Source organism: Anguilla anguilla, chromosome 2 (assembly GCF_013347855.1).
Source record: "Anguilla anguilla isolate fAngAng1 chromosome 2, fAngAng1.pri, whole genome shotgun sequence".
Lineage (NCBI taxonomy): Eukaryota > Metazoa > Chordata > Actinopteri > Anguilliformes > Anguillidae > Anguilla > Anguilla anguilla.
The window spans coordinates 19,567,419-19,591,907 of record NC_049202.1 but is presented as its reverse complement, the minus strand read 5'-3'; the positions used below and the strand labels follow the sequence as shown (position 1 = coordinate 19,591,907).

General features: G+C 45.9%; 1 protein-coding gene across 4 annotated transcripts in view; it reads left to right on the top strand.

Moving 5' to 3' along the window:
- The window catches only part of qki2 (QKI, KH domain containing, RNA binding 2), a 71,156-nt gene that overhangs the window by 3,202 nt on the left and 43,465 nt on the right, over positions 1-24,489 (top strand). For all 4 annotated transcript variants that reach the window (XR_004763976.1, XM_035404555.1, XM_035404557.1 and 1 more), the window contains exon 2: positions 13,234-13,376. Coding sequence is in view for 3 of the 4 variants with exons in the window: in XM_035404555.1 (XP_035260446.1) it covers positions 13,234-13,376 (143 nt within the window). In the remaining variant the exon portion in view is untranslated. The remainder of the gene's footprint in view (positions 1-13,233; positions 13,377-24,489) is intronic.

The window sequence follows — 24,489 nt, the reverse complement described above, 5'->3', positions numbered from 1 at the left end:
AAAACACACACACTTGGACACATACTTTGTACGCATCATTACAGTATCACAGACTGTATGCACACACAGATTTAAGTTTTTCCAAGCATTTAATACAGCTGATGGATTCTGATTAGGGTGAATGTGTTATTGTCTTTGAGCTGAGAGTCATGGCATGATGCAGTTTGTCTGCCTGTAGTGTGTTTAGTGTATAGTCTATTTGGAAGTGTGGAAGTGTATGTAAGGCAAAATTATAAATAACTTGACCAAAGCCAGCACTTTCATTTCCCCTTTTTTTTTGCTGTTGTCTCCTGTCTAAACATAGTCTTGAGGGCGTAAGAAGCACCAGAGCATGTGTTTTTCTGTGTCTTTGAAAGTACCTGTTACCTCACCTTGTGTATGGTAGAATTTCTGACCTTCTAACCGTGAAGAAAATGCGGTAGAGCAACATTTGTCTGATAATTTTGTCTTATAGTGGGATGAGGGGACTCACCAAGGATGTGCCTTTACCTAGAACGCACTGGTTTCACTTCTAACACCGAGCTGCAAGTTGCACATCTCAGCCCAGATCTCTACACCACAGATGAAATATTTCCACCACTTCTCTTCAAATTGCATTGAAAGGCAATTACTTTATGTGCGAATCACTATATGGTTTGCAGAAATTACAGTGTACAAACGATTGGGCCTATAACCATGGGAAATGGAAATAATATATCAGTTTTATATACAGTTAAAATGCAAAAGTGGCATAGGCTAAAAAAAATTCAATAGGCTAATATCTGAGATGAGTCTATGGATTGGATTGTTTATGAAAAAATTGATGTGTCATCACCGTGATTTTGATATCTGCTCAAAGAGACAGTGAGAGCCAGAGAGAGAGAGAGAGGGAGAGAAAGAGAGCAAGAGAGGTAATTGTTTAGGCCAGGATAGAGCCAGATGGTTATGCTATTATGAAATCAAACATGCTGTTAAAATGAATGCATAAAGTACTGTTGTCCAAACTTAATATAACAGGAAAAACAAAACCTAAATAAACAACAGACTATGTTAAATATATTTATAGCTGCATTCACGTACTTAAACTGCTGATACCAAACATTACTGCATTTGTCCTGTTAAATATAAACCTCTGGGACAGTGAACGCTGAAGTACGTTGCCTCCAATTTTTTCTCATCCTACTGACGTTTGCTCGTGTCCCAAATGATTTTTTTCCCCTCCGATTGCTTCTAAGCAAGTAATATTTCACAATGAGGAGCTGACAGTTTAACAGCGAGACGCACGCATTTACAGACTCTGCCTAAAGAGCAATCATCTGGAAGCCGGGGGTATTAAGTGTATCTGCGCTGGATCAGGGCACGGTGACAAAACATTGAGGAAACAAGTCATTTAGTAATTAATTTATTTTGGCCAGGTCTTGACTTCATTGTGGGGCCAGGCACAGATTCTAACAATGTCCTGAGCCTGTACTGTTTAATAATGTCCTTCTATTTTCCTGAAATACTGGGAAAGAAATTGGCTTTGCTGTATAGAGCCCTGCGGAGACCTGCCGGTTCAGTAGCTCTGCTGGTTTAGACTGCTGAGCGCTCTACCCCCCATTACCCAGGTCTGTACAGCCCTGTCATTACTGTCTCTCTCTCTCTCTCTCCCTCTCTCTCTCTCTCTCTCTCTCTCTCCTCCTCTCTCTCTCTAGCTCTCTCTCTCTGTCTCTCTCTAGCTCTCTCTCTCTCTTTCTTTCTCTCTGTCCATTCAGTTCAGCTCAACTCAGCTGAGCTTAGCATGACAGGCATACATTTGTGTTTCTCCAAAGAATGTGCTTACTGAAATAATGGAACACAATGTGATGCCAAGAAAGTAAAAACACAAGTGCAACAGTAGCCACGGCTAATCTCTTGTAATAACAGGTGATCATAAAAAAACTGGCCTGATTATTTGCATGTGGTGTTGGCGATTACAGTAATGGCCTCTGATGTCCTTTCAGTGTCCGTCAAACGCTTCCACCTAATTAATGTGTAAAAATAACAGTAAAAGTAAATATAGAAAAATAAAATAAAAAAACATTGCCTTAGCCCTTCAGCATTTAACGAATGGGGTGCCTCTAGCTGTCTCTACACACAGACGCACACTTTCAGTCAATACTGCTGTGCACCCCTCTCCTTCCTTTATGTATTCCCTCATTCTCTCTCTCCCTTTCTCTCTCTCTCTTTTCTCTTTTTCTTTTGTGCGTGCCTTTGCGGAGCGGTGACTTGGTGTGCCCCGGGCTGTCACAAGCAGTGATGCACTGAGCAGCTAATGGGATTCTTGGCCCCCTCCCAGTGAGACTGCGGTGGCTTTCAGTTTCTATGAGTTTGTGATCTTTCTGGTTGAGCATTGGACAGTTTTTGTTAAAAAATGGATATCACTAATATTTAAGTGCATTTTGCAGGTTAGGAAAAATGTAACAAATAGCAAACTAGTTGAAAGTTTACCTCCAAAAAACACACCCTCTCAGTATTTGTAAAGTCTGTAAAGTAAAGTTGTGTCCCCTCCGTCTCCTCATGGGAACCTATCTCTGCCTGTCTTTGTTTCCCCAGGGACTCTCTGGTAGTGTATCCTGCTTAAGAACTTTTTTTTTGGCCAATGTGGCCCATGGTTCAGAATAACATATGGCTTGTGGATTGGCTTTTTTTGTTTCCAAAACAGATCTGATATTACATCGGCGAGTTTTTGATATCTAGTCAGGGCGAGAGAAAGAGAGAGCGAGTCAGTTAGGGTGGAGCCAGATTTGGTTAATATTAGGGGCGCGCTCGTCTCAGGCTCGTTGTACAATGGCGGCTCCAGCGGACCAGAGGGCCCTGAAGGTCTGCCTGCGGCAGCTGCGGCAGGCCTGCAGTCCTCCAGCGCGGCCGAGGCGGCGCAGCCCAGCTGGCGGCCTGCAGGAGTGTAGAGAATCACCAGCTGGCTGCGGACGGGCGCTAGACCGCGCCCTTCCCAAAACCCCACGCAGGGGCGCCGCGGCGATCTCTCTGAGCAAAGCGCCCGACGGGTGGGCCCGCATACGCAATCGACCGCTCCGAAAACCCGCGGAAACGGCGGGAAAAAAAGGATACGTGCGATCTCCTTCGCGACCGAACGAGACCGAGACCGAGGCCGTGTCCCCGCGCGCGGTCGAACTTCACCGCCGAGACGCCGAAGACGGCGCGCGTTATTGTGGCTTTATTTTCCGGTAACGCCCGGCTCTAAATCACGCTCGGATTTGCAGACCTCAGCTCTTGTTCCGCCTTCGGGTGGGATGAAATACTGCCGGCTTGCCCATGCAGGAGTGCTCCATTGATCATACGCGAATCTCCAAAGTGGCGTTTTTCTCTGTGGCGCGCTTTCTTGCTGCGCCAGCTCTGAGGGATATCAAACGAACGGATAAATCAGTAACGTGCTTCTGTTTTAATTGTCGCCGTTTGCGGCGACGGAATCTCGCACCTGCGGCAGCGCCGGATTGGTGCAGATGGAAAGTATTCCATTACATTACATTACATTACATTCATTTGGCAGACGCTTTTATCCAAAGCGACGTACAAGAAGTGCATTTTCATGATCGTAGACAACTGCTGAACACGGGTTCAGTAAGGTACAATTACTTATTTTGTACAGCTATTTCTAGCTGAGAACAATGAACACTATCCTGGTCTAACATCTGCAAAGCCAAACTAGGCAGAAGATTAAGCTAGAGTATTAGGACAAATACAATTTACCAAGAAGTGCAGGGATGGGGCAACATGTAACAAGTGACAAGGAAAAAAGGGTTTTTTTTTTTTTTTTTTTTTTTTTTTTTTAATATATATACACAGCATGGTGGTGGTTATTCTAGGTATAGTCTGAAGAGATGAGTCTTCAGGCCACGGCGGAAGATGGATAGTGAGGGGGAGGTTCGGAGAGGGACGGGGAGTTCGTTCCACCACTGGGGAGCTAGGGTGGAGAAGCTCTGTGATCCCTTTGGGCGGGTGGGAGGGGTTACAAGACGCCCTGCTGCTGCAGAGCGGAGTGGTCGAGCAGGCACATAGAATTGAGTCATGTCCTGCAAGTAGATGGGGGCTGTCCTGTTGGCGGCAGTGTAGGCAAGGGTCAGGGCTTTGAATCGGATCCTGGCAGCGACCGGTAGCCAGTGAAGTGATCGCAGCAGAGGAGTGACGTGGGAGAATTTGGGGAGGTTGTAGATGAGCCGGGCAGCGGCATTCTGGATCATCTGTAGTGGCTGTATGGCACAAGCTGGCAGGTTTGCAAGGAGAGAGTTGCAGTAATCAAGGCGAGAGGTCACCGTAGCCTGGACGAGCAGCTGGGTGGAGTGCGTCGTCAGGTATGGTCGAATCCTCCTGATGTTGTATAGGAGGAATCTGCAGGACCTTGATGTTGCCTTGATGTGCTCCTTGAGGTCCAGTTGGTCATCCAGGACCACCCCCAAGCTCTTGGCAGAGTGAGAGGCAGTCACTGTGGTGCCATCAACCGTGATTGAGAGTTCACGAAGCAAGGAGGTCTTGTGCGGGAAGAAGAGCAGCTCAGTTTTGTTGAGGTTGAGCTTCAGATGGTGGCTGGCCATCCAGGTGGAGATGTCAGCCAGGCAGGAAGAGATCTTATCATTGACCAGTGTGGCCGAGGGGGGGAAAGAAAAGAAGAGTTGTGTGTCATCTGCATAACAATGATAGGAAAAACCATGTGAATTAATGACTGAACCAAGAGATCTGGTGTATAAGGAGAACAGCAGAGGACCCAGTACAGATCCCTGCGGCACTCCCGTAACAAGTGGATGAGAAGCAGAGGCAGACCCCTTCCAGGTGACCTGGTAGGTCCTATCTGCAAGATAGGAAGCGAACCAAGACAGGGCAGTCCCGGCAATTCCCATCCCAGCCAAGGTGGAGAGGAGTATTTTATGGTATTCCGTCAGAGACGCCCCACAGTGGGAGGAGATGTAGGACCTAGTTTGGGAGACAGGAAGTGTCCCGTTCCACAGAGAGGACATGGTTTGCATGGTTACAGATTTTGGGAGTGTGGTCAGCTTGGGTAAATACGGGTACAGGTGTTCAGATTGGTGAGCCGCACTGGATTTTATACTGCGAGCAGTTCATAGGTGCTTGGGTTGATGCAGGTAGCAGCGTTGAGTCACCGCACGTTAATGCAGTAAATATTGTTGAGTAGCTTGTATGTAGTGGGCAGTCTGGTGTTAATGCACTGAAAGCATTTGGGCACCAGTGGATGATCAGCTCTTCAAAATAAGCTAACAATTATAAGTTGGTCCAGTACGTTTTGCAATTTTGCATGGAAATTCTGTCTCCAGTTTTTTTTTAAATCCTGAAAATGTATTCTGAGTGTTCAGCACTGCGTTCTCAATTTGGACCAGGTTCACCTTTAAGATTACTGTGATTACTGTGATTCCTAATCTTTAAACCATTCTCTAATAGTGGTATCTCATCTGCTGAAGTTAGCTTAGCGCCTTCCTGCTGCTGCCTCGGTGTTCCTGCGGATTCCAGTGTCAGCCTCCTCCCTACAGCGATGCCCTTATAAAGGTGTACGACAGCCTCCATCACAGCCGAGCACAGGGACCGGTAGCTCTGTGGGCTGACCCGAAACCGTCTGAACCAAGCGCAGAGGAGCCTGCCACACAGCTAGACTGTGACACAGAGGAGGAAGTGATGTTTTTATCAAAATCTGTGAGTTTAAAGAGAAACTGAGCTCGGAACAGGGAGTATTAATACGCTGCGGCTGCTAAGGTTGGAAAAAGCAATCGATATAGAATATGGAAAAAAAAACTCTATTTTCCCTAACAATTCCTGCACAAATTCCTGCTAAATCCAATGGAAAACGTACCAATTAGAAAATTACTGGAATTTTGCATAACCAATATTTTGGAGAGGTTTTCCTGGTAAGGCTTTTGCCTTTTGTCCTTTCTCCGGTCAGACCAGACAGCAGATTCCTCTGAACCGAACCTGCAGAGCCCCCGTGACCACGCGGCTCCCCAGAACACTCAGGCCCATCGCCATCTGTGAGCTACGCGGCGGAGCCGCTTTCACAACCGCCGCAACAGCTGTCAGATAATGAGGGGAGAGGAGACGACCCTAATGAGAGGGTTATTTGTTAACCGCAATTAGCAGAACACGGAGTCAAAAAAGCCCCTTGGGATGTGCTATTTGACAGCGCAGGCGGAGACATAGATTCGACACAAGCGCAGTCTTTCTAGAAGCCCCCCAATTGGCTGTCAGCAGACATATCCATCACAGCCCACGTGAAAGTACAGAGTATGAAAGCTGTCTCCCTCAAATACACCCCCCCCCCCCGCATTGACTCACCGTGTACCTGCAGAACTCCCTTATTTCAATAGGGAACTGCGTCCGGCTTGACAAACATGGCGGAACAGTCGGTGCTCACTGTCGATCCTTTCTCTGTCCTCTGTGCCTGCACGTGAAGCATAAAGCTTTGTGGCATTCAGGAGAAGTCTAAGTGGGCTCAATGACCTGTTATCATCAGATGTTCTTACCGTGTTATTTCATTTGGTATAATTTATACTTGCCGTTCATTGTGTTTTCGCACTGATGTTGTAATAAAATAATTCATGCTCAGTTAGTGTAACAGAATTTCAGTGGCTGTAAAGGTTACAGACATCAGTCGCCTGTCATCTGTGAAGCATATGCTCATAAGGAGGCAAAAAAAAGCTCAGGCTCTGTTGGCGTCAGAAGCTTTCAATATTAAGCCTCCGGTACCCTGTAGGCCTAGGAGGTATGATGATAACTTTATGCTAGCTGTATTTGCAAATATTGCTGGCACTGATGCTTGAATGTTAGCTAACTTAGCCAGCAGGCCAACACTGATGTGATTATGTTTGTTTTATTTTTCTTCAATTTTCCATGCAAGGTTATGTTAAATTTTGGAGGTTTTGTACACCACAAGAGTAATAGATACAGGCCCTAAAATTGGACATTTTCCAAATTCAGTTTTGATTTGACACACCAGGTTTAAACAAATAAATAGAGACAACAAGCAGTGAAACTTTGCTTTCTTCTGTTATGTTCCTTGGCCTATTGCATTTTGTGTTACAAACGTATGCTACATTGTTATGCTTCCTTGAATGCTTAGTATTAAAAGCATGCATATCACTATACCCTGTCTATATCATTATACGATTTTTTAAAGCCGTATTGTCCACCCCTAAAAGCAGTGTTACTCATGATTAACTTTATTTAGATTTGCCCCCGCCCAAAAAGTTTTTTAATTGTTTATTTTCCCCATCAAGTTTTTAGCTTATCATAATGCAAATGCAGTTCAAAATGATACTGTGTATGTGCAAAAGAAGTTCACTTCACTGTAGCCTAGAATTAAAAGTTTTCAAGGGAATAATCTGTAGCTCTCCAATTGTGATTTTGTCCATGAAATGCGATGAACAAGCTGATGAGCTGAAACGTTGGTGACGGTTATCATAGCAACAAATTTATCCACTTCCTTGTACACAGTTACTTCCTTGTTGGTTGAAATACTCATCTGCTAAATATCTAGGTCAATATAGCGAAAGTAGACAAAAGTGGTAGCGATAGCGAGACGCTTGCTGTAGCAGTGGTGCGGCTAATAAAAGCGAAGCAGTAACTGAAAATCCAGTCCTTGTAGGTGGGCATGGGTGCCTCAGCGCTCGGTGCATGGAGCGTAGGCTACACATTGTTTCGCAAGGACCTAGGTTTATTATTCTTTCGCCAGTTTCACCTGTCTTTTCCCTGAGCTGTATGTACACAGTGTCACCGTTGTTTTGGGGGGAGACTACTCATATGCCGCGCACTTAAATTAATTACCACAGCGAATGTTTTAAATGTGTCTTGTGGCCAGTGCAACTGCCCCCCCCCCCCATCCACACCAGCACCCCCTGTGATTGGACATTGGTGGTCAGGAAAGAGCATTTCTCCCTTCAATCCCGATCACAGGGATGATTAGAATTTCACATTTGTGATCAGAGCTCAGCAATTATTTTAGCTCTGTATAATGCCTGACTCCCCACTCTGTGTCGCAATCATTATCATTTATAATGATAAACATCACAAGATTGTTGACTTTAATTTAGCTGGGTAGGGGGTGGCTATTCTTTTAAATAGGTATTTGCTGAATTACATTGAGGTTTGGGGCAGTATTCTCAGATCTGACTGGGGAAAAAAATTAATGGGATGAGACGATTAACATCTTGCCAATACGGTCTACGATGACGACACACTGTAGGCACTTGCAAGCAAGGTTACATCCCCTCAGATGGTTTTTTAACGCGCATGTATTTTTGGGTTTGGTCCCCCAAGCTAACCGCATAAGTATTATCACCACAGGACTGATTCGCTGTGCACTTAGCAAGGAGAAGTGAATGGCGCTTTTCATGAGGACTTAACCGGGAAACAGTTCTAATTTAGGTAAAAATCAAAAGAGGATATCCAGATGGTCACGCTGTTTGAGACCCGGCCTCCCTCCCCCCCGGCTGAACATATAAACACAGAAGGGAAGATTCTCACTCTGTATGGATTTTATGTTTATCGTCATTTACTGTAAAGGCCTTCTTGGACAGCAGGTGTCCAATGCGACAGATTTTGTCGATGTGACCGTTTCCTGATTCCAAGGCAGCTGTGAGTTACATTCAAGGACTTAGCTATTATAGTTAGTCTATAAATTAACTGCATCCCTATTATGGTGATATTTTACTTTTCTGTTGTGTTTTTATGTATTTATACATATCTGTTTGCTATGCACAGTATCCATCTTCCTTTATACATGACACTACCTGATTATTATTAGGCTATATATTATGCATGATCAGACACTAACCTCAACTACACTATGCTGGGGGACCTCTTGTTTGTCAGATATTTGGGGTTGAATTATGTGGTGTAGATATGTATTGATTTGAAGGCCCACAAGCATTTGTGTGTGTAAAATTGAAAATAAGGCACATCACTTCTTCAATAAACTAGACTACATTGGGAAAAGTGGTGCAGAGAATATTAGAGATTTATAGCGGGCTAGACCCTCCTGTGTGGGTGTGTGTGTGTGGGCAGGGGGAAGGGGGGGGGGAGCAGTATGGGTCACCCATCAAAGAGCCCGCCATCATTCTGACTGTCCTGCGGAGGCACTATCAAAATGTGATACCAGGTCATTTCTATACAGCCAAACATAATGCCTGCCTGCTTCCTGTTTGTTTTTCGGTGTCTTTGTGTGGGAGAGCCCAAGGGGACAGAGAAATAGGGTAAGAATATCTTACAGTTATCTGAAAGAATGACAGCAAGTCAGCACAATGGAATTACACTGTTGCCACAGTACTGCAGTCGTCCCTGAGATGAGCTGCTGACGACTGCCCTTGAAGCAGTTTCAATGGAGATAGGCCACTTCACTGTGGTTAAAGGGCAGCAGAGTGACTGCACTATAATTAGAACACAGATAAGCAACTGCACTGTAATTAACAAGGAGATGAGTCACTGCACTGTAGTTAGAACACAGATAAGCAACTGCACTGTAGTTAACAAGGAGATGAGTGACTGCACTGTAGTTAAAACACAGATAAGCAACTGCACTGTAGTTAACAGGGTGACTAATCACTGTAGTTAGATCACAGATAAGTCACTGCACTGAAGTTAACAAGGAGATGACTGATCACTGTAGTTAGATCACAGATAAGTCACTGCACTGAAGTTAACAAGGAGATGACTGATCACTGTAGTTAGATCACAGATAAGTCACTGCACTGAAGTTAACAAGGAGATGACTGGTCACTGTAGTTAGATCACAGATAAGCAACTGCACTGTAGTTAACAAGGAGATGAGTGACTGCACTGTAGTTAGAACACAGATAAGTCACTGCACTGTAGTTAACGAGGAGATAATTGGCCACTGTAGTTAGATCACAGATAAGTCACTGCACTGAAGTTAACAAGGAGATGACTGGTCACTGTAGTTAGATCACAGATAAGCAACTGCACTGTAGTTAACAAGGAGATGAGTGACTGCACTGTAGTTAGAACACAGATAAGTCACTGCACTGTAGATAACAAGGAGATGAGTGACTGCATTTTAGTTAGATTGAGACAGGGAAAAGTGTGAGTAGGGTTGGGGTTGTAGGTCTGTAGGACTAGTCAGTGCTCTTTGCAGGCACTTTGAGCGGCTATCGTACGTCATGGTGTAATAAGAGGTGTTCTCTAAACAAACAGGCGTAATTGAGCGGCCCTCCCTGCTGACTTTGCTCCTGAGGGAGAGTGGGAGGGAGGGAGAGAGAGCTCTCAGCCAGTCAGGTGCCCGTCTGATCTTCCAGACTGTGGCAGCCTTGGAATAACCCTCCCCCCCCCCCTTTTTAAAAGGGAAGGGCCTCTATGAATGTACATTGCTCCTCTGTCTCTTTGTGCATCTGCTCAGGCAGGTTCTTCCTCTAGGGGACTGCCTGCACAGACATTCTTTTGGTCTGTCTTTGGTTCTTCGGGAACGCAAAAGGAACCAGGCCCTATATTCATCTCCCTGCGCGAGCCCATTTATTTCCCTCCCTGAGTGTTTTTTTTTTTGTGTGTGCGTCTGTACTCTTAGTACTGACTTTGTTCATAAAGCCCTGAAGGAGCCCTGGCCCCAGTCATCCAGGAGCTGGTGAGATCGCTGTTAGCCTGGGAGCTCGACCGTCTCGCTGAATGAACTTGGCTCGCCGCGCAGAACGAGTGGGAGTGGGATTCATGTTCTCGCCGCGGCGGGCTTCACATCTAACCAACTGACGAAGGGCCCTTTTTTTTATTTCGCCCTGAAAGATGACATTCAAACCGCGTTCTTTGTTCAACACATACGTCTGCTTTTATGGATACAGCAGACGTATCTTGATGAGAGTGCACCCCTTCTTTCTGGAAGTTTTCTGGCTCTGCTAAATTTGTTTCTGAGAACTTTGCAGGGTGATGTCGGAAACGCTGGTTTGATGTTGCGAAAGACGCAGGAGGTGTTTGTATCCTTAGGGTGTGCTTTCTGAAAGCTGTGGATGCGGAGGTATCAATGTGCTGCTCCCTAGTGGCTGGGTGTATAAAGCATGTTAAAGGCAGAATGCTAACCGGGTCTGCCTGCGTTGGCCACTGGGTTTGAAGATTCATGCTGCTTGCAGGTGCATTTAGCTACTTACGCTTTTGCATTTAGAAATGCATGTACCAGCAGAGCATACAGATGCCCGCTGTAGCTCTATTGGACAGTTTCACCTACGGGGTAAGGTGGCATGGTACAGCTTTTCTGTTTTTGAATTTGTGTTATTTCAACTGTCGGCGTAGTCCACTCGACCTGCCAATATGCAGAGCAACGCAGTGTCACATTGAATTCTTCATATACGTTGAGCTCTGGGCTGTTCACTTGGGAATCGATTCAAGCAGGAAAACACCGTTTCCCATGCTGAAGTTCTGCAGAACTGGTAGACAGAGCACAACAGTGCACTGCGACAATATTCAGCAACTTTGAACGAATTGGCTACATTTAATGTCTGACACATCTGTTGTTTGTGTAGTTTGCTAAGATGGCCCTTAAGGATTGATATGCTATAAGGCTAACGTTTAACATTCCTCCAGTGTAAATATCGCTCATTTTGTTGTACGTGAGGTCGACATGACAACAAGAGATTGTCGGGTCATTGTTTTCTTTGCCCTGGCCTGAAGTTCATGCCAAGAGCTATATCAGTGAGCATAATCAGTTTTGTTTGTGTTGTGGCAGTTTTATGAGTTGAGTAGTTTTTATATTTCTTCAGTTCTCAGAGACCAGGTACTAGTGGGCTTTTTCGAATATTGACATTTTGAATATTGGGATTTGGATTGCGGTTTAGCGAGGCACCCCCGATGCTTTCCTGTGTGAGCGCCACGCAGCATTTATGTCCTGTACACATCTTCCCTTTAGGGAAGCAGAGGCTCGTTTGCCATTGAATACTGAGAAAATGAGATAATTACACACTCACACACACTATCACTTACACGCAGGCCCATACACATGCACAAGCACAAACTCACACGTACACGCACACCCACACACAAATACACACACGTGCACACATGCACACAAGCACGCACACACACACAGCTGCACACAAATACACACACGTGCACAAACAAACTGACTCGGAATGATGGTAGTGGCCATTGCGGGCAGTATATTTACGGACGGTTTCATACAGCAGCACTCCAGTGTGTGAACCCAATCAGTTCTGTTTGGGGGGGAAAAAATAATTTACACTTCCAGGCTGAGATGGAGCACTTGAAAAGAATTGATTAGCCAGTGGCGTGTTGAATCAAAAAAAAAAAAAAACTTTTCCGGTGTGACTGCTGATACTAAATGACAGATCATTATCGCTATGGTTATGTTATTGTCCTCAATCTGAGTTCCCTTCGCCTTGTGTGGAAGCACTCTGTGTGTGCGTATGTGTGTGTGTTTGTTTGTTTGCGTGTGTGCGTGTGTGTGTGTATATGCATTTGGATTAGTGTGCGTGTGTGTGTGTATATGCATTTGGATTAGTGTGCGTGTATGTGTGTGTGTATGCATTTGGGTTACTGTGCGTGTGTGTGTATGCACGCACGGGGGCATGATTTAAAGTGTGTACAATTGTATGTGTAGGTGTGCGAAGCCGCTGTAATATTGCAGCGCTAACTCTGCACCGTTCGGCCTAGCAGCCAGCATATGTCTGCACAGATGATTCTCAGGAGTGTGTGGAGAAGCAGGGCCCTGAAGGAGCTGAGATTTGAGATAGTTTACCGTGCCTGTATTAAGCTGGGATTTGAAAGAACTCTACAAAAGACCCTCAGGCAATACTGGGTTTATTGAGGTTATATTAAGTTTATGATAAGCCTTCTGTTTAAGCTTTGATGCTGGAGGTTTACCTCAGATATACCCTAAGGATAAATATACCCTCCGTGTCAGTGTGCTGCAAACAGCGACTGTTACTATTACCCACTCATTTTTTTTGTGTTTATTTTTAAAATTATCTGTGCACCTGACTCGCCCAACAGCGTGTCTTGAGAATTAAGTCAGTTTCACGGGAGCGAAAAATAAATCGGTATTCTCTGGTTTCGGTCGAGAGCGTTACGGGCCGCTCCGGTTCGGTAACTCCTCAGCAGGTACGCCGACTGCGAAAGCAGGTCAAATGGCGCATTTAACAAAACAAACAGGAATCTTTTTTTTTTTGAATGTCGTCCGGCATCGACGCAGGTTTTGGGCAAAGGCAGTGCTTTTTTTGTGACGGGCCGCCTCTTCTCCTCCTTTCCTCCTCTCTCCCTCAGAAATTGGGCGGGTACGGAAGGACATGTACAACGACACGATGAACGGCAGCACGGAGAGGCGGAGCTCGGAGCTGCCGGACGCCGTGGGCCCCGTGGCGCAGCTGCAGGAGAAGCTCTACGTGCCCGTGAAGGAGTTCCCCGACGTGAGTAATGCCCTGCGGTCGCCGCCGTGTCACAGGGAAGAGAGAGAGAGAAAGAAACGCCGCCGGCGCCGGGTTGGACGCAAAGGTAGATTCGTCAGCAGAGAAGTAATCGAATATTTAAAGAATGCTGTTTTCTGTTCCCTGGTTTTTTCCCGGAGCCCGGGGGGAGAGTAATGGAATGGAAATTACCTCGCCGGGTTTCCGTAGATGTCAGAACGGGGGGCGGGGGGTGGGGGAGGGGTTGGGCAAAGCGGATGCACCCTGCTTTCGCGGGGCTGCTCCGACGGCGACCGGGGTCCGGGAGATCTGCTGGGAAATCAGGCCCCTCCGACTCCAGTCCGACGCGCGGTTCATACATCAGGGCAGGCGCACGCGCAGCGCGGTCCGTAGCCGCCGCCGCCGCAGAGCGTCCACGGCAGCCGCTCGCAGCCGCGCGACGTGCGCTCCATGTCTATTAGCCGCGCGAGCTGACGCGCGTAACTAAGCGCTCCTCCCAGCCGCCCGCATGACGCCGCCGTCTCGTTCAGCAGCGCGATCGCTCGAACCCGGGCTGGCTTCGCGCACGCTGGCGCTCTCGTGTTTTTGAGCGCGGGCCTGTGCGCGAGGGATTCCATCGCGCTCGTGTTCCATCTATTCCAGACGGTGTTTTTTTTTTTTTTTTTTCCCCCTCCGCAAATTCAAATGACTGGATTTCGCTGCGGAAAGGATATGGATTTCTCTTAATGCCTGCCGCTTTCAGACCGCTGTGGTCGTAGGCGATGTATATCACACGTGACTACAAGCTACAAATTGTTTCCCTTTTTTTCCCCCATGGTCTGCTAGGTGATTACATTCTGATCGCCTGTCGCGAAGTGAGTTTCGCCATCGGTACAATATGAGCCGAGAGCAGATTGATCCCAATTAAATTGGGCCCATTAATAAAGACAATAGGATTAGGAGTTTGCTTCATTATAGACGTCTAGATTTGCATCACGTTATTAATTGGTTTTGCAGACAGGGCACCCATGCCAAGGGCAAATTATGCAACGTCTGGAATTACTCACACCGGCTGAGAGGCTGAAAGGAAATTATATTGCTGCAACAAATCATTCTACCCTGTGTCCACCCCGTCACTTCCACGATATTAGCTTTATACATTATATTTCAGAACCTTTCAGCGTCTTGGTCGACAGTGTGATGGTGCAGATAGCGTGTATTTCCTGTGATGTCTTATCTTATAGCTTGTAATTTTCACCCGAGCCCGATGAAACCCGGCCAGAAGCTCACAGTTTGGGTCGGTTCCGGTCCTGTTTCTGTCATTTTATATATTGGGCACGGTTCGGGTCGGACCCTTTAAATTTTGAGCACGGAGCACCTCACAAGCTGGATGCCAGTTGTGGGCAAGCTAGTTTAAAATCAGCTGTGTTTGTGATAGGAAGGATGCCTCCGAACTGCTAAGAAGAATGTTATTGTCAAGGGAGTATGGTGTCGTGAAAAAGTATGTTCCGCCATCCTTATTTCCTTTATTTCCTTTATCATTGCATATTTGCCAAACGGAATGGTTTCAGATCTTTAGACAAAATGCAATACTAGACAAAGGGAACCTGAGTAATTCATTTGTTGAATGAAAAAAGTTATCAAACACCCCTATCACCCATGTGAAGAAGTAATTGCCCCCTTAAAGTTAATAGGTGTTTGCACCACCAATTGCTTCCTATAATTTGATATCAGTCTTTCACATCGCTATAGAGGAATTTTATCCCACTATTCTTTGCAGAACTACTTTAATTTGGACAAATTGGTAGGTTTTTAAGCATGGACTGCTCATTTCAGGTCCTGTTATAGTATCTCTATTGGGTTTAAGTCAGGATTTTGACTAGGCCACTCCAAAATTTTAATTTTGTTTCTTTTCAGCTATCCAGATTTGGACTTGCTTTTGTGTTTTGGATCTGTGAGCTGAAGCTGACCCAGTTATGCTTCAGCTTCAGCTCACAGAAAGATTACTGGAATCTTTTGGTACAGGGCTGAATTCGTAGTTTCTTCAATAATGGCAAGTTGTCCTGAGGCAGAAAAGCATCCCCACACCATCACACTACTACCACCATGTTTGACTGTCAGTATTATGTTCTTCCTATGAAATGCTATATTTACTTTACACCAGACATAATGGGATCAGTGTTGTCCATGTAATGTCACTGTCAAAAACTATCCCGAACAATGGTAGAGTAGAATGATTGCAAACTGTGAGGTTGGGGTCAAATAGCTAAATTAATTACAATAGTAACCATAAATGTGAAAAACTGGTTGCTTGTTCTTCTGATGCACTCATTAAAGTTGGGTTCAAATTGGGCCAGGATTTCAAAATGCTGAAACACACAGGCCTCTGATTGGGCTCGGGCTGAAAAGAGCACAGGCTCATGTCGGGTCGTGCTGAAATTTTTGGGTCCGTTTCAGCCTCTGTCTGTGCAGGCTTCAATCCTCCAGTGGATGAACAAAGAGAGCTCTGTGGAAAGTAGAGCTTGGAGGAGCAGGGCTTATAGCCAGAATGTTGCAGGTTTGAATCCCATGTGTGAGGCAGTTCTGGATCCAATCAACATTTGTCCTCGTCGTTGACTGTGAACAGCAAGCCTCACATTTGCAGTTGATGTTGCAATTGGAAGTGAAAGTTATGGACAAACGTCGAACCCAAACCACTGCTGCTGTGCGCTTGGGTGAGGCAGCGATTGCTTCAGTCAAAAATCCTACTCTGTAAATACATATAAATAGAAGATGGGCTGTTCACATTTATAATCCAAGCCAAGTGAGAGACCCTAAAATGAAGGCCGATACAAAGCAAATGAATCATGCGCCACACAGATGGACCCCGCTAATGTCCTCATTAAGGTGCAGACCGCGTTGGGGACAGTAACCAGGCCCTGGTAATGAGAGACACGCTCAGCTCAGAGACCTACGGCAGGGTGGGGGGGATGGGGGGGCGAGGGGGGGTGAGGGAGGGGGGTGGGTTCAGCCGACGGCTTTACCCCGAGCGACTCGCGGGGCCACGTGGCTGGAGTCCGGCGCCGCGCACGTCCCGCGAGATAGCGAAGCCGGGGCCAGTGGTACGGTTAATGAGCACCGGCCGAACTCGCTGCCTGGAGTCAGGCAAACCCGTGCAGAGAAACGAAGGAATGCCGGGGGGGGGGGCGAGGTGTTCTTGCAGGGGCTCTCACAGCTCTGAAGGTCAGATGAGATCATCGACAGGGGGGGCGGAGTTAATAGATGGGAACGAGACAGATAAGGTAAGTTCAGACATTCTGTGAAGTACACGCAGCCATCCCCTTGGTTTGCGCGACGTTCGTCTCTCTGTGCTCAGTGGACGCTAAGGGACGGACAATCCCACGTGATCCCCCATGTACGCTGAGATGCATCACAACCCGAAGGGGGGGTGGGGGCGGCTAACGCGCTTTGTTCCGAGGGCGCACCACTTCGTCCCTCGGGAATCAACACTGGCAACGCAGTTGCTTGGCCGCATCCTCCCTGTGTTACATGGTTGTACCCCTCCCTGAAAAAAGGAGAAGGCCTTTCTACAGCACTGAAAACAGAAAATGAACGGACGCAGGATTTCCTGGCAGCAGAATCAGTGAGATAACATGGCGGAAAACCCTCAGGACTCGACAGTGCTGCAGCAGGGGCTCGTTTGGTTATTTGTGTGAAGAATCACAGCATGCAGAATTGATATGATCAGGGCAGGGGTGGGGGGGTTGGGTTGGGTTGGATGGTGTTATGGCAGAATGAAAAGGGGGGGTGGGGGGAGGGTATTCTGTACACATGGCCCTTTTCCTGCGGGCCTTTTTCTGCTGTGATGAATGTGACACACGCTCCCCTACGAGGCCAGGGCTCCGGAAGCTTCTGAGCCAGACGCGGTGCAGCTTGCGAACGAGCTCGCCGTGGCCAATGCATTGTGGCAGCGCGGCCCTCTGCCAGGCCCACCCAGGATCCGATTTACCGGCCATGGTAACGGCGCCGGGGGAACCGGCCAATAGAATCGCACAGAAAACATCTCCCCATGCGACGTTCTTTCTTTGCGGCCTTTTGAATACGGCTGTCCGCGGGGGGTCTAAATCTGTTGATAGTTTTATTTACAGGCCGACCGCCGTCTGCGCTTCCGATTCCACGCCCCATTCCTGTTCGGGGGCGGGGGGCGAATGGGGCGGGGGATGTGGCGGAGGTTGCCATTCATCATTTTGTGTCTATGATGTACGCCCGTCACTGTCGCTGTTCTCTTCCAAAGCGCTAACGACAAGCATGATGATGAGCAGCAGATATCAGCATTCATCCTCGCTGTGGTTGCTGCTGCCGTCGCTATTGCCGCTGATGCATTGTGGGACTGGGTTGATTCTCTCTCAGTAAATAAGCTGCACCAAGGCAATTTTAAAGCCATCTCCTGGGTAGAAGGTGCAGAGAAGTAGGAGAGAATTGGTAGGGTGGGGGGGGAGATTGGGGGGTGTTTAGAGTCACAGGGAACAAACTTTTGATTTCACAGTCATCAATTATAGTTTTTGTCTCATCTTCATTGGCTTCATTAGAAGTAAAAAAACAATCAGTCATAGCTGACCTGCTTCATCTTGCCATAATCAGCTATTGACAAAAAAGTACTGATGCATTAAAGAAAAACCATGGAAACTTTTCAAAATCCTCCGAAGAGCATAACTACGGAGACGGTACCAAATAGCCTATATTTTGTGCCTTCGCCCGAGCCCTTGTCTTCAACAGTAATGAAAACAAAAGACGTCTTGAGAAGAAGTTAAGGATGAGCGGTGTTAGAATCCATGGAATGATTAATTTTCCTATTACCCGCTCTCAGGCATTTATCTTCATAATAAGATACCTCTGCGGCATTCGCAGACCGCCTTGCTTACTTTCACTCTTGACCGCAATTAGGTCCTGCTCTCCGCTTTGTTGCAGTTTAAAGAAAGTATAATTAAGATCTATCACGCACTCTTGGCAAACAGTGTAGTGGCGTTCGCCTTACAGCGGGATCGCCGTGGTTTGCAAGTTTTCAAATATTCATTTCTTTTTTTTTTTTTTTTAACATCCTCTATTAATTTTCATTCGGGTCAGGAGAATTAACCTAGATTTTGCGCATGAGCTGCCACCGATTTGCTCTCCATCTGTCTCTCTGCTTTCTCTCTGCCCAGCGTCGCGAATCGGGGAGCGGAGGCCTCTCACGCCGTGATGCGTTCGCCTTAATCTGGAATGAAGGCTGGGAGATTCGCTCAGTTTGAGTGTCTTATTCAGGAATGGTGGTTGGGAGATTCAATCAGTTTTAGTGTCTTATTCAGGAATGAGGGCTGGGAGATTCGCTCAGTTTGAGTGTCTTATTCAGGAACGAAGGCTGGGAGATTCGCTCAGTTTGAGTGTCTTATTCAGGAATCACGGCTGGGAGATTTGCTCAGTTTGAGTGTCTTATTCAGGAACGAAGGCTGGGAGATTCGCTAAGTTTGAGTGTGTTATTCAGGAATGATGGCTGGGAGATTCGCTCAGTTTGAGTGTCTTATTCAGGAATGAGGGCTGGGAGATTCACCATAGTTAGTTGGCCATTTTGACATCATTTCTTACACCAGGACCTGAGTGGAAGGGCACAAGGATTCTGTCCGGAGCCTTGAGAGCAGGGTCTTGGGTTTCTTTTACACTCTCTCTCTTTCACTATGCTTTGGTCAGGTTCCCATGGACATGAAGGCAGACAGGCAACGTCAGGGCAGGAGCGAGGAGAGGGGAGCGACCTTGGAGGTTATGAAGACCATTAGACAATTTATCAGTGCATCATTGAGAAGACATTCAGACTGCGACACACGGGCATAGGGGTGCTTGCACACTCACGCACAACGCACGCACGCACGCACATACACACGCTTACACACACGTGCGCACACACACCCACATGAGCAGAGCACACACAAACACGCACGCGCCCCCACACACACACGCTGCACTGGCGCAGGAACATACTAGATCAGAGCTAAATATACCGCGGGCAGGTTTGCGTGACCCCTAGCACCTGCTGGTGGCCCGCGTTGTGTGCTGGTGAGGCTGTGGGCTTTAAAAGGAAGAGAATGCATTGTGACTCTGAATGAGCAACAGCTGTCCAGCTTTATCACTCAACCCCTCTGACAGATAAGGGTAAATAGTTTAAAGAGCAACGAAGGGGGGCCGGAGGGCCCAAAAACACAGCGCGTATGTGCTCCTGTCTGCTAGCCTCTCTGTCCAACGTCCCAGCTTCAAACCTACCTGCCTGTCTTTGAACTGCAGCCCCAAATCATGCCATGTAGCCCTTTTCTTCCAACTGCCGATAAGAAACCCCATCTGCTGCGACAGGGACAGTAATAAGGAGCATTGAACGAAGTGTTGTTTTGGAAAAGACGTGTTTGAAAGTGCATACTGAAAATAAATATTTTTAAACTGCAACCTGGGTTCTTTAAAACACCAGACTCTCCCTTCCCATTTAAAGTCATCGCTTGTTTACTCTGGACTTTAAAGGGATAGTTCACTTTCTGAAGTTTTTGAAAATATATAATTTGTTTTTCATTAGGCCCAGATGGTTTTTTTGTGCAATGAAGGATATTTTACAAACTTCCAGAAGTTTCTGACGACCTACCAGCTTTACGATACATGGTACAACGGCATTAAGGGGTTTGAGGTATAAAGCACAATAATGCACTTTGGTTAACTTCAAAGCAGCTTGTAGAGCAATGTTATATTTCCAGAGGCTATACATATCAATACCTGAATTTTATGGTGTTTGCTCACAATTACATGCATAAATATCCACTTTTGTTTTGTGGCAGTGCTTTTTTCCTTGCCCAGCAGTCTCAGGTTGCAAGCATTATAGGAAATAGTCCCAAACAAATATAAGGTTGAACATAACTTTTTGGAGAGTAATCGGGTAATTTACACACGTACGGCCTCTGGAGGCGTAGCTTTTTTTGTATTAGCTGTTTTGGAGTTACTCAGTGTATTGTATATCACTCTGTAAAAGAAAGTCTGCTGAGTACATAAATGTAACACACTCCTGTAATAACACTCCTGTAATATGGGGCTACATAGCTCAGGAGGTAAGACCGAGTGTCTGGCAGTCGGAGGGTTGCCGGTTCAAACCCTGCCCTGGGCGTGTCGAAGTGTCCTTGAGCAAGACACCTAATCCCCAACTGCTCTGGCGAATGAGAGGCATCAATTGTAAAGTGCTTTGGATAAAAGCGCTATATAAATGCAGTCCATTTACCATAACTGGGCACTGGCTCGACTGGGACAGCGAGCCCTCGAGTTTCGAGCCAGCACTATTGCTGAACAGTGTAGTTCTTAAAAAATCACCACAGTTATCATGTAGTGATTTCCTACTGTGACTGTTACAAGTGACTGTTATGAGTAACTTGCCTATCTTAACTGGGATAGATAGATGTCAGTCGCTGAGGCATCACGCGATGCTCCAAACCTGTCCTCTGAAACATTGTAAGTTAGGAGCCAATTCACTGCTGAAAAACAATAATTATCTCCTGTAACTATGAGTAACTTCTTGCCATAGCTAGCTATTACATTGTGTTTATTAACCACTTATGTCTGATATAGACCTTGGACCTTAAAGTTAAATTTCACTTGTTGACCAGGCCTTTTATTTCAGGCATAATTTTACTCTATTTTATATCTCCATTTTTCATAGGATGTAATTTCGTATTAAGAAAAAGTATGCCCTTTAATGTTATTCATTGTTTATCATCTTTACTCACCATAAACATTTTTTGCGCTTCAGTTTCTAAGTTTAAAAAAAAAGATTGCAATAGTACAAAAAAGGGTGCTGTATTATTTATATTTATGTTCAGTTAATCTTGTTACTTATATCCCCCCCCCCCCCCCCCCCCCAAAAAAAAACATTTTCAGGCTCCAAATTTGTTATTTTCCTGCTTTAACACTACTGCTTTATAAAGTGGTAATGTCGTGCTAATGAAAGCATTGTTATGAAGTTAGAAACAAAATGCGTTTGCTGCTCTTGGACCCGCATGCATGACTGAGATTGATGAGCGTGTGCATGTGTCAGGCTGTTGAATCATGAAGGGAATCAAATATCAGTTTCCAGAGCTGCTTGACTTGTGAGACATGAAGCTTTATTTTGGTCAGTTCTGTTTAGGTTCAGATGAGGTATTGCGCTCGCACAGGCACCGGAGCCATGTGTAGGGAGGTGCTGTTTTCCTCATGGGAAGGGAGGTGCTGTTTTCCCCTTGGGAAGGGAGGTGCTGTTTTCCTCATGGGAAGGGAGGTGCTGTTTTCCCCTTGGGAAGAGAGGTGCTGTTTTCCTCATGGGAAGAGAGGTGTAGTTTCACCGAAATGGAACCACAGTTTATTTAGTTTGAAAGTTAGTTTCCTTGCTGTATCACATGTATTGGGCTGGTTTACGGTAAATTTAGTCTTTTTCTCTGACGGGGGTGGTGCGGGGAGGGCAGAGGTTATAGGGGGGCGCAGTATTTATTCTCGTAATGTGGTTCAGTGTCTGACGCTATGGCCGCCAGCAAAACCACTAAAACAAGCGTGTCTCCTTTTGCTTGTTTAGCACGCCAGCTTCACTGCCAACCAAACACGTCATAAATAACCTGTTGTGTACACCTCAGGAAATGTGCGTTTGCGTTTGCGTTTTTAAATGTGCTCTGCGTTTTTAAAATAGATTTTAAGATTTGCAGGGTGACTCAAAACCACATATTTATTTAGTCTTCATGTGAGAGCTGAAGTGAAATGCTCACTGGAGCTAATGCCTGCTCTCCAGTGTGTGCAGGTTCAAGGTCAGGCCGCGTCATTAGCAGACCATGACAAGGGGTTCAAAGCAGTGGTGCACTATGGGAAATGTAGGTTTAAGCCAGCAACAACCCAGTTGCCCACAGGCTACAGATTTTGTCAGGTAACGTGTCTCCTCCGGTTATTTCTGACTCTACAGTAGAACCGTGTGGCCTGTGGTGTGTAGACGATTTACTGAGTTACGGATTGGAGTGCATCAGAGGGATGTGCTGCTTACACAAGTGCAGGCTTCGCAGCAATGGCTTCAAGACACTGTATCAGATTCTGGAATATGAAGAAACAAAATGTAGAAAAATACTTGTTAAAGGCTCATTAATGACCTGACAGCAATTATAAACTAAAACAGCAAGGTTTACTCTGACACTATGTATTTACTAGGGATGGGAAGGAGTAATGGGCTGATCGACTGCTCGTCGGATACGTGCCTACTCAATCATTATTTTTTCATAATGGCTATGCATGTACAGCTATGTGTTGAAACGTGGCTCCATTTATTAATTTATCACACAGTATTACTGGAATTATGCTTTTTGTTGGTAAGCCATGGTATCAGTGGGATAATGTCTGAGGGTCTGAGCACTTTGCAGTTTGAATGCCCTGCACTGCGGGAAATTGCCCAAGGCAAATTTACTACCTCTGTCAATTGAAGTGGCAACTTGCGTTTCAAAATATGAGTCCCCATTGCGATGGAAACATTAAGTATTACATCAAATATCCCATACGTCATACCACTTAGCAACAAACGCATATTTCTAGTACCTCAGCAGGGTTACCTAATATTAAAATTCTGTTTGGTTTTAAGTGAGAATGGTCTCACAGCATGTTTGTTATCATGGACAGCTAGCTAGCCAGTTACTGAATTATATTCAAAGCAGAGGCTAAACTACAAACCTAGTCAAGCTATAACTAGACTAGCTACTCTCTATACAGTCATTCATGGACATCAAGCTGACACTGTTGCAAGTATGATATTGTAACTGTTGGCTTGCTTGCTGTTACCATTTTCCACTTTATTTATCAAGGCCAACGCACATCCATTTGAAAAGGTCAGCATTGAAGCTATTAGCTGTGCACACCAGCATCAGTGAAGGTTGCTTATATTGGAAAGGATGCCTTGGCTACGGTGAAATACGGTGATGGATCTTTGACTTTACGGGGTTGTTTTGCTTCTACTGTTCTTGTGGCTCTTGGGAGGTCACTGGAATCATGAACTCCAACAAGTACCAAGACTTTTTTGCCAGGAACCTGGATGTTCGGCTGGAAGAGTCACCTGAGGTCATTTTACATGTTGACTCACGAAGTTTAAGTTGCACTCTAATACTTATACCACGGTGCATGGCACTCAAAATGGGGGAACAGAAAACAAAGGATTTGGCTATTTGTGACAAGAGACTGTAAATCGTGTTAGCAAATGTGCATAAACATAGATTGATCAGAGATTATAAAGCTCAAAATACCACCTCAGCCTTGCAATTGCTGTTGAAGAGAGATGGGGCCAAAGGGCTAACATTGCTGTAGAATTTGAGCCAGCGACGTTACCTATCGATCACAATAAAGGTAACTTAAACATTTGTGCACTGAGGCACTGTGGCGTTCGGTCCGGTGGTGAAGCAGATTTGAGCCCAGGTGCTTAATGGTGTGTTTCTCTCCGCAGCTCGGGGCCGAGACCGGGAGCACACACCTAGAGAGCGGTTCTTTCAGTTTCGTTTATCTGCGCACAAAAAAAACAAACGAACCTGGCAGCTGAAAAGTTGGCCAGCGGATCCGCTGTCGCTGGGTTTTACTTTGTTTTGTCTTTATTGTTTTAGTTGGTTTTAGTTTATCGTTTTTGCCAGGAACCCATGAGGGGAAGGGTGAAGGTGTTTATTTCATTTTGTGTTGGTGCGGGTGTGCGCTCTCTCTCTCCATGCGGCAAACTGTGGTGTTTCCTGGAACTGCCGCATCTCCCTCCCTGGGGTGTCACACCGGTGTGTGACATACACACACTGGGAAACTTGGAATAATAATGGTTCTCATTTCTATTGCAACTCCCATGGATCTCAGAGGTTTACAGCATGGCATACCCAGCCGAACATATTTCAAGCCAGAACGCTCACCCCAAAATCCCATGAATTGGATAGTAAGACATGAATTATCTAAATATGCTGAGTGAAGGATTCGACGGCCACATTCTGAATTTTAGTGTGCCAGACCCCATTGCTTTGTGATAAGTCTTTTCAAGATCACAGTTTGATGTCCCACAGCACAGTGTCCCTATCACTGCATTGTGAAATCCTTTATTAATTAATTTTAATTTAAAACATATATATATATATAT